This window comes from Acanthaster planci, linkage group LG06, assembly GCF_054643075.1.
Source record: "Acanthaster planci isolate LZ-2023a linkage group LG06, COTS_SCS, whole genome shotgun sequence".
In the NCBI taxonomy this organism is placed as follows: Eukaryota; Metazoa; Echinodermata; class Asteroidea; order Valvatida; family Acanthasteridae; genus Acanthaster; species Acanthaster planci.
In genome coordinates this window covers 22,460,424-22,471,395 of record NC_141782.1, presented here as the reverse complement: position 1 = coordinate 22,471,395, position 10,972 = coordinate 22,460,424, and the positions used below count along the sequence as shown (strand labels likewise).

Here is a 10,972-nt window from a genome sequence, read left to right as displayed (position 1 = left end):
TTAACTCAGCGCAGAGCTAGCTAGAGAGCTAGAGCTCAGTTCGGAATAGCGCCCTCAACTGACTTCAATGTTATGAAATATGAAATAAATGTACATGCGATAGAGTTATCCAACTGAGAAGAAAAAAATCTATAGACCCCTGCTCCATGGAAAAATATATGTAAAAACAAACGCCAAATGTCGCCCTTTCAATTTTCGCGAACTTCCCGAAGGCATAGCAGCGGCATACCAGGCTCTGGCTGATGTTGGGGGAGAAAAAAATCAAAAGGCTTACTCATGGTCCCGGCATCCATGCTTTTCTTTCGTGGTGTTGTTTTCAAGTTCTTAGTATTTTGGTGCTATATAGGCATAGCTAATAATCATTTGATAAGTAAAACAATATACCGGTTATTTTCTTTCGTACTCACCTTGGAAGTATTCTTTGTAAAAAAAAAGGGGGCGTGTGTCGGATTTGGGGTTAATTCTCCAAATGAAAATTGATACCTCCGAGATAAATTATAACAAAAAATGAGAGAAAATTATGACAAAGTTTTAGTATCAGTTAGGTCTGTGTATTCGTCAACTCAAATTCGATTTGAAACTTATCTTGGTTTCACTATGTTGGTGCAGATTGTGTTATTTTTCGTTGCCAATCTTCTCCTTATCTTTATCTTCGTCAATTCCTTCTAGAAAAGAAACGACGAAGATCATTTCTGGGGTAAATAGCCTGAGTTCAGTTCAGTTGTCCGGATATGCAAGCATAGAAGGAAATTTGCTTTGTTCGCTTTTACATTTGTTACATATTGTTACAAAACTACACAGGTATTTTGAAAAAACCCATTAATATCACTAATTAAGGAATTAACATGATCATTATATTCATCATAAATTAAAGCCAGGGATAGGGGAATATGTGAGCCAGGGGAAAGTATTATAAGGAAACTTTACAAGTAAGACTTAATAGTTGCAAATTGAGGTGGGAACAAAGGACTTTAGGAATCGTGAAGTTCGGGAGGGCAATGATCTGAGTCGTTTTCCTGATCGCATAAATTAGTAACAGTCGAAGAGTGGGTGAGAATCGTTACATAGGATTTCCTTTACTTTCTCTAATATTTTGGTCATACATGCTTCATTTAGTTGTCTGTGTTCACCGATCATTTTGCTGGGTTTTTTTTTGTGTGTGGTGATTTCTCTCTATCTTCCTTCCTAGATGCCGTGTACCAAACAATAATATTCGATAGAAGAGTAGTCTCTTGACTATTGCCTGGTAAAAGAGGCCGAGAACTGGTCTTGAAACCTGGGCTGCTCTCAGTCTTCTAAAAAAAATACATCATAGTCTGAGATTTTGAAAAAGTTGCCCTTGTGTGGGAAATCCAATCAAGTTTACTGTCTATTATAGCACCTAGGTACTTGTGTTCATCTACAATTTCAAGAACCCTACCATTGAGAAGTATTGGTACCATTTGAGAGTGCGATGTCCTTAAATCGAAGATAATTTCTTTCGATTTTGTGGGATTCAATCAGAGATAATACTAGCTCCTTGAATTTTGTAACACGCCCGCTGATTTTTCCACCAATACCATGCTCATAACTTGTTTTCAATGATCTATTCGTTTTTGGTACAAAATACACTCTTCACATTCAACATTGCTGGTATCATCATCCTGATTGCTATACAAACAGATCTATGCCCAGAACGGGAACTTAGAAGTTCCCGCGTTGCCGTCGGGCGGCGCGCCCGCAGCTTCTACAGTACATACTATATGTATCTAACATTTTGTCGCCTCGGGCTTTCTCAAAGATCGCATTTGCTCCAACGGGGCATTATCCATGGCGTTTGGAACATTTATGGACGATCCTTGTTCTGATCAAATGGACAATTTATGTTTCTTTAAATGAATGCTATCAATATTTGGATACTTCAGTTGTAAGATGCGGGCTTATACTAAGCCATATTTCCTAAGTAAACTTTAAATCAAATCAGCCGAAGCTAAAACAAACCGAAATGCAGAAATGATTCAAATTTTGCGATTTAGTCACATCCCTCCTTCCATGAAAATATATTACCATGTTCATTTTCATGTCATGCACGAGATAGCAATCAGGGTACCAGACCAATGCGAATCTATATGTATATTTATTGGTTTTATACTTAGCTTGAGGACAAAATCCGATGCTCGTACATGTCGTAGGAAATTATACAAACATTGCAAACGAGGGTCTCGGCGAATCGAGGAAAACATCGTGTCAAGAATCTTGACGGCATGATGGCAGCCGCTGGCGTTGCAAAATCTGGACTTCTAGAGGTACTTGCAAGGGACCAATGGTGCCGGATCTTAGCTACTCTTGAAGAAGAAACATTGACAATAAGTTTAGAGGACGGATATGAACCAAATGGCGTCTCAAACGGCGGAGGAACGGGCCTCACAGAGCAGAACAACAACCCGAGCAAGAACGATTCACTCCGCCATTCTGACTACTTGCACGGTGTGCATGGGCCCGACACAATTCCTGACGCAATTGCCAACCAAAAACGCATCGTGAAAGTCATCAAACATGAAGTGGGAGGCTTGGGAGTCAGCATTAAAGGAGGAAAAGAGAACAAAATGCCCATTATCATCAGTAAAATATTCAAAGGTTTGGCGGCAGATCACACAGAAAGTCTTTACGTTGGAGATGCTATTTTGTCCGTCAACGGAGAAGACTTGCGTGACGCTACACACGATGAAGCTGTACGAGCGCTCAAGAAAGCCGGCAAAGAGGTGATTCTCGAAGGTGAGTGAATGTTGTTTTAATAAGATTTTGGTGATTACTAATTAGTTCATTCAGATATAGAAAATTAACACTACAGTCATGACAGTAAGTTTTCACCAGTCTTGTTGCACAGCTTGTGAAATATGTAGATTGGGAAAGAGTTCCATATCTTACAGGCAACACAAAATTTCCCTTCAAATGTTAACAGCTGTCAGTAAGTGACAATATGTCCTAAAAATGAAATTTAACTAACAAAATTCTGAAACATTTACTTATAAAACTCTTAGTTTTTTTCAGACAAGTCTTACAGGTTTGTGCACATGGGGCAACAAGTGTTGTCTGTATGGAACTCTTTCTGTAAATTGTAAAATTTAGGCAATGTATTGAACATTGTGCGAATACCGATGCTTTAGTGAAGACTGGCTTTTTGAAGTTAATTAAATATTCATTTATTATCATCATCAACACCTTCACTTCATTTTCCACATGATACATATATTGTGAAGACAATATGGAAGCCAGCTCTTAAAAGTATTTAATTTGGCCTACATCTGCTCTGTAATATGGATTGTTTCAACTGTTGTGAAAGTTTTGTCTTGTTGATGGAGTTTAAATATTGACTTACAAAAATATTCACTTCAGAAGAATGGCAGTCCTTACTTTTAGGACACTGTGTGTTACAATAAGTAAGAATTCTTCTGCCAACATAAGTAAGAATTTTACATTTTCTAGCAAATTCCTCCCCAAAATCTCTCAATCTGTCAGTTACCATGGTTATTTAAAAGGAATTCCCGTGACTTTTGAGGTGATTCTAGACTTATGCTCATCTTGTATGAAGTTAAAATATTGAGTGAAGCAAAAATGTAGAAGAGACAAAAAACTTGGTAAAATGAAAGCTTGTTGGAAGAAGCGTCTGAAGCTGTGTAGGCTTACACATTATTCATGATGATCTACAAACTTGTGTACAGTACATGTAGCTCTAGCAATGTAAACTTGTCTCTCTAATTGCTCAAAGTATAACTACAAATGGCATATCTCCTGGCCTTGCTTATCCTGATCATGTCTACTGTTGTCTACTGTTTTTGTTCTGTCCATTACCCAAATCTAAATCCATCACCTGCACAATTATCTCAATGAAATACAGACAGAAGTGGTACATATACTCTGGCAATGTGATTGAAGTTGTAAAAATGTCTGATCTCAGGAATTTATGGCTGTCATTTGATACCAGTTTAGTAATCTTAGGGTCTACCAATTTTCAAGAGGAGTAAGGGTGCCCATTAAAACTCTTAACATTCCACAGTACATGTATGAACTCAGTGGTGTTGAAGTTTAAAAAGTTGTGCAGTGGAGTTTGAATATTGTAGGAGTCACAAGAGGATGTGGTAATCATTGGTTCAGTACATGAACTGTCAAGTCACTGTGATGTCTACACAAAGAGTGAAGGGCATGGGGCTTCTTTCTTCCGTTGTTTTTTCATTTTCAAATTTTGGCTGTCTGGCCACCTCATACATTTCTACCAGACATAACAAGTTCCACCTCAACATGTGTTTTCATTGAAAATGAGTCTTCTCAGCTTGGGAAAAAGTAAAATTGTTGGAGGAAGTAGATCAAATTTTAAACACTTGAATTGTGGAGGCCAGATGCTCTTTCAGAAGAGAACGTCCCCACAGGTTAATGTATTTTTACATTTGTTTCCCACAGTGAGACATCAGTGTACACTGGAGAGAATACAATGCCTTGTTTTCAGTGTTGTTCCAATATTTAACTTCTCTGTCAACACATTCAGAATGCTGCACTTTAATCGAAATGTTATGTTAGAACTTCTCTACTGGTTTTGTAGTTAGTACCAGTACGGTAGGGGTGCTTGAATTTGCCCGGAAGGTAGGGAGAAAGTCATGGGAAGACGTCCAGTTCTAGGACCCCCTGGGAACATGACTAGGCCAAGAAACTGATGTGTGTGCCTATGGTGTGCCCGACTGCCATGTATGCGGAGACGCAGAACATTAAAATGTCATGAAATCTGGATGTGTGGCAAATCACTTACACGTACATATATGTGATCTTCAGGGCTCATCTTACAAAGAAATTGGTCAGCTTTGCTGAATATTAGACATGAAACAGGGATCGTTGAGCCAGTATTCAAACTCAGCATACATGTGCTTCTGACATACATGTAACATCTGCTGTGGTACTGGTACATGTACATGTTTCGCATTCAGATATTCAGAAATACAATTATTTGGTTGTTATATTAGTTAGCAGTTATGGCCATGTTAAAACTGTTTTCAAAGAAATACACTGTACATTGTACAACCGGTATCTTATGAATCTCCCTTCTCATTTTTGTCTGTGATAAGTTTTTAAGGTATCTTTAATTCAATTTGCAAATAACTGTTACCTAAAGCTGTTCATAGTGTTGACTTTGTCAACAGCTCTTCACCTGTGCACATACTAACCCATTCATTGATGGTGAGAATAACCTGCAAGGGGGCAGATGAGTTTGTTGCAAAGGAAGTTAGCACAAAAGACTGGAGTATGAAAGAAGTTTGCTTTTCTTTTACAGAGGAACAAAATTCCTCAGGAGTTAAAGGTGGTGATAATGAAAGATTTTTATAGAAGAGGGTTTGGTAGATTGTTGACCTGCAAAGATGGGAGAATTTACTGGTCTCCTAAAACAACAAGCACCCAGGGCACTTCAGTCACGTTTGTTGTACATTTGTATCAATAATAGAATTTACTTGACATGTACGCCCTAGTAAATTCTATATCTTACAAAGTCCAACAAAATTTGTCGATTGGAGGAATGAACTTTCTGCCCTCACATTTGGTACATGTATATAAATATGTGAATTACTTTTACATGTAAATACAGCCAAGATCCTGTCACATGAGTCTCTTCACTCAGTTTGGTCACATGAAATAGCTTTCCTGTGTCAAGCTGCCCCTATTGTGTATGTATACATGTACCAGTATGCAGTGTTTGATCAGAGTTTCTTTGTATTAGTCCGATCTGTGGGTCAAAGGTTATTCAAATAACCCTGGGAAAATGTCACTGGGTCAGGTCATGGAGCATTCTCAAAGTATTTACAGAATGTAACAAAACCTGTACACAAACACATGAGTGGGTGAGTGTGGGGGGTTCCACATGTGTGGTATTGGATTTTTTTTATGTTTGGTTTAACTGTGTGAAGAAAGTTAACACAACTGAACATTTTCATCCCCAAAATTTGTTTAACTTCATTACAGACAGGAGAAGCTTGTGTGCATTTGGGATGTGATTTTTCTGCTGTTATGATTGGATGTTCATGTACATATACTCATTGTGTGTGTACAATGGCCTCTTGAACTACATGTAATCTGGGAAATTCGAAATTGTACCGGTAGCTCTAATTTATTTTTCCTCAGTAGCGCATATCATATCTCTTTTTCCCACAAGGCCAGTAAATTTAAGTTCTGTGAAAATGCAAGATTTTCATAAGGTTTATCCTACATACCGGTACATGCACTTCCGTGTACATGCACAAAACTAGAGTGCCTTCTGCTCAGTAAATACTTTCCTGTAAATTTCTGGTCAATTATTTCATTTTCTCTTCCATCCTCAGCGCCAACACATGGTCACATGTGATAACGTGTCTAACACATGGTCCAACCATCTGTCGGAATGAGAGTCACTGTGTTTGAAATTCATGTCAATTCATTATGCTTGCCCTGTAAGTGGATGGAAGTACTCAATGGAAGTCTAATTGTTTCTTCATTCAGAATTTCCTCCAGTTAGAAACTGAACACTTAACACATAAGCACTCATTAGGTGTGGGTGCACACTGTACACACGTGTGTGTACTTGTACATTTCACTAATTGCCCTCTTTTTAATGATGTAGTGATTTGACTTTTTTCTTATAACATTACTCAGTTTTCTTCTTTTACCGGTAGGTCTGTCAACAATTAAACATTTATCAAACCAGGATTCCTGTTTCAGCACCACATGTACATGTATACGGTTCAGTTCCTCTATAAAGTGCATCTGGAAGATATGAACTCTAGCAAAACCTTCTTGGGTGTTTTATACAATTGTACATCAATTTCTGTGTCATTATGTATTGTTCATGTACGGTACCGGGTATGTGCATGTATACATGTAAGGTACATGTATGTACCGGTACATGCACCGGGTACATGTATACTGTATGCGCGTACAGACGTGCACTCTTTGGGGCTCAAGACGGAGTGAAAATATTACCTCAGTGCTTTGCTATAATGTCATAGAAATAAAACCTTAATCATTAATGTAAACATCATCCAGGAACTGTTTCCTAAGTTCCTGGCTCTGCGTTTCAAATGTCATCCATTCCACATGATTGGCTCTGTTTTGCTACACTTTATATGATTGAGTTAATTGACTTTCTACGTTAATCTCATGGCACATTACGTCCAAGGATCAAAATGTCAGGCTGATGTCCTCTCAGAGAGATTGTAAATTGTAAACTACAACCATTGCAGCTTTATTGAGGAGCAAACTACATGTACTTCCCACCAGCATCAACCTGTAAATGGCTAAACAACTAATGATAGAATTTTAATGAACCAATGAGCTTTACCCAACAAGTTACATGCACAAGCACCAATCATCTTGCTGTGATTTTCAAAACTGCTTCATGCTTGTCAAACTATGTACATGTACCCGTACATATAAACTAAATTTCCATGCTGAGTCTGTGTATAAAGCTTGGAATCATAGCAAGTTTGAAGCTGACATACATGTACATGTACATCTATGATGTGGGTGTGACCATGTATATATGTAAATTGTAATCATTTAGGCATAGGATCCAAGCTGTTCATACTGGTAGACTTGCCTAATTTATGTAAATGGAACCTGCATTAAAAATCTGGACCTTGTACATGTAGGCCTATACTCTGTTTAGTCTCAGTAATGAGCAGTGTGAACATAGAGTCAACTCAGAATTGGTACATTTGTATATAGGGGAGGGGTACGGTACATGTGCCAGTACATCACACATCAGCAAAATTATTTGCGATATCGGTAAAGACATGTATACATGTACATGATATTTCAGTAACCAGACAGCGCATACATTCTGTTAACCCAAATACATTGTATTGTCTTTGGTGTATTACGTGTACATGGACATGAAGTTGTTTTTGAATACAGCACCTGGCAGAGATCTTCAAAGCTGTTTCTCCTACATGTGTTGATACATGGCAACCAGAATCTTAGCTGAGCATTGCGATGTTGAACCAATGTGTTCATATTTCACCTGCGCATGTACATGTACATGTATGTACCAAGTGTGCACTCGCATGCTTCTTATTATACAGTCCTGAAACCAAAAATATTGGCACTGCGCAATCTGAGAGTGGATCTCTTAAATGTACATGTATATGTGTATTGTACAAATTATGCACCTGTACATACATGTATGCATACCGGTATTGTTAAAAATTACCAGTTTGAAAATGCTAATTTCACTGGTAAATCAAACACTAATAAACTACCGGTACATGTACCCGGTACATGTACTGTACTGTACCTGTTGGCTACTGTGCCAGGTACTTTCATTGCTCATTGTATCTTTGTTCAAACATTGGAATTATCCTCATTTTACATCCAAATATTCCCAGAATGCATGCTGTACTGTTTATACTGGTACAGGTAGATAATGAGAAAGGTATTTGTGTCAAAAGGATTTGTCCTCAAAATCTTGGCGGGAGGTTATGATTGAACTTTATTGAGGCTTCCGTAATTTGATGAGGGCTGAAACATGGTGAACCAACGTCAAGCATGTTTTAAACAATACATGTAGTCTCATTAGAAGATATATGGTTATTGCCAATAAGGTAATATATTTCACTTTTATTTTGCGTGATTGTGTGTTATTCTAAGCAATATTTACAGGTTCTCATAATGTGGTATCTAACAGGAGGTTTCAATACCTTGGAGGATTGGTTGATAAAATGAAATCCCATTTGTGGGATGATTTTTATCAGAACGTGTATGCCAACCATTCCATAGCCTTGTGACAAGAGTGAAAATTTTATGGGTTTGGCAGAGTCACATTTTACCTCAAGGAACAAGGAATTTGAAAGAAAACAAATCAAGGTACCGGTATGTCAAAAAATGCAAGTGTAGCTCAAGATAACTGTGTGAATTTGCACTGTTACAATGTACATGTACATGTACATATGCTACATGTATACCAAGTACTCAACAAATCTACATGTACATGGCCTACTTATGGCCGACACAATGTCTCCGTCTTCTTACTTGTGGTTGCTGCAGAGTGCTCACAAGGGATGTTCATCTGAATTTAGACTCAAACATTCCGAATAAAATATTTAAGTGCCTGCATACACGTCCCCAGTTTTCTAAGGGAATAAGTATGCTTACCTGTATTAAACGTTCATTTAAGATGAGATCTACCGTAGAGGATGGATATTAATAATGCCCAAGCCACGTGCAGAGGACATTGTTAGCATTAATGCTTCTTAACTGGTCTTAAATGAACGTTTGCAAAGTCAAAATAAGTTTTAAGAAAAGTAGATTTCTAACAATTTTATTCAACAAGTTTCTATTTTCAAATACTTCCTCTAGTTACATGTACATCTACATGTACTGGTATGTTCCTCTTGCAAGAATCGGTAAACCACCTCCTTAAAATGGAGATTGGCGCTTCCGTGGTGCATACATGTACTGCACTTATTGTACCAGGGGAGTAAAATGTAGCATTCAGCCCTGTCGTTTGTAAGAGGACATGACTTTATTGTTAAGACAAGATAAGACAATGTATCATGCAGTGCTGTGGCACTGAATGCATGGCTTTAATGGAAGTAACCTAGCCAGAAGTAGCAATATGTAGCACTAGATCCTTCAGGCTCAGACTACTACTTAGTATTTCGTAGTACTGAGTAGTGTAAGCCAAACAATATGCTTGGCCATTACGGTTAAGGTGGTACTCAGCAAGACCTTGCTTTAGCTTTGACGTAAAATGGTTATTTAACAGGGAATTGGTCATTGTTACCCACAACTGAAAAAAATGGGTGTAGTAAGTTAGATGTCATTCTCGGCAAATGACCACGGCCATCTGCCTGAAATTTATAAGGACCTTGTAACCCCAGTTGAAATTGGGACAGTTCAACTTTATCATACGATCCAGTGTTGATCAGCAGTGTTGATGGAAAGCAATTCCTAATCGCTCTTGCTGTTCGATCTCTTTTGATTCACAGTTAAAGACCAACTCCAACGATGCTAACTTTTCTCGTATTGAATCCAATTTGGAAGAGCCAAGTCTAATAAAAGTGGCACATATTATTATTATGATTTTTTATTTGGCATAACTGTGACCTAAGGGCCTTCAACTCAGTTGCCACTGGCAATAAAATAACATAAAACAAAATAGATTTTTACAGCGATCTTTAAAATCTTTAAAATTTCAAATGATGCTAATGCATATTTGTTAATACCAGCAATAAATTAAGCAATTACATAATACACAATTTAGAAAAATTACATTACACGTTAAAATAAAAATTATACAAAAGTATAAAACACTCAAGAAATTACTCACAAGAACAAGAAAAAAGATAAAACAAGAAACCAAAAGGAAGATAGCAAACACGGTAATCCAGGAGGAATTAGCAATAAAAATTCTGAGTAAAATGTGAAGCACCTAAATACTAAAGGAATTAACAATTGAAACCAATTGTCATCAAACACCCACCGTCCAATTCATACAGGACAGAAGATGTGACATCCCAGTGAATTGACCCACCCACCGGCGGACAGATTGTGGAAATTTGTTATAAACTCAAAGACAACGTTCAAAAGTTTTGGCAAAATTGCAAAATATACAGATGCAATACAGACATGATTTGGTAATGAATATATGATATATTACACACTTTTAAAACCGTTGGAGTCAGTCATTAAGTGTGAGCAAGCACTTCGCTCTCACACGCAGGCACGTTTGCTCCCAAAACAGTTGAATAATTGCAGAGCCGTAGTGTGACGTCATCAGAACAAGCTTCTATTGGATGCCCCTGACGACTTTCGTTTTCAGATTGCCTGATATGAAGGAGGACTTCAACTCGTGCTTTTGAAGTCGGTAGCATTCTTTACATGTATTTAGTTTCTAACTACTACATGCAGATTGTTGTAAATACAACTAAATTTCAAAAAATTGAAATTGTGAATTACTAATGTGATTAATCTTTAAGAC

General features: G+C 37.6%; 1 protein-coding gene across 2 annotated transcripts in view; it reads left to right on the top strand.

Annotated features, from left to right (window-relative positions):
• The first annotated feature begins 2,185 nt into the window (after positions 1-2,185).
• Positions 2,186-10,972, top strand: part of LOC110980125 (beta-1-syntrophin-like) — a 31,293-nt gene continuing 22,506 nt past the window's right edge. For both annotated transcript variants that reach the window (XM_022236481.2, XM_022236480.2), the window contains exon 1: positions 2,186-2,754. In XM_022236481.2, coding sequence (XP_022092173.1) covers positions 2,244-2,754 — 511 coding nt within the window. In that variant the 5' untranslated portion in view covers positions 2,186-2,243. The remainder of the gene's footprint in view (positions 2,755-10,972) is intronic.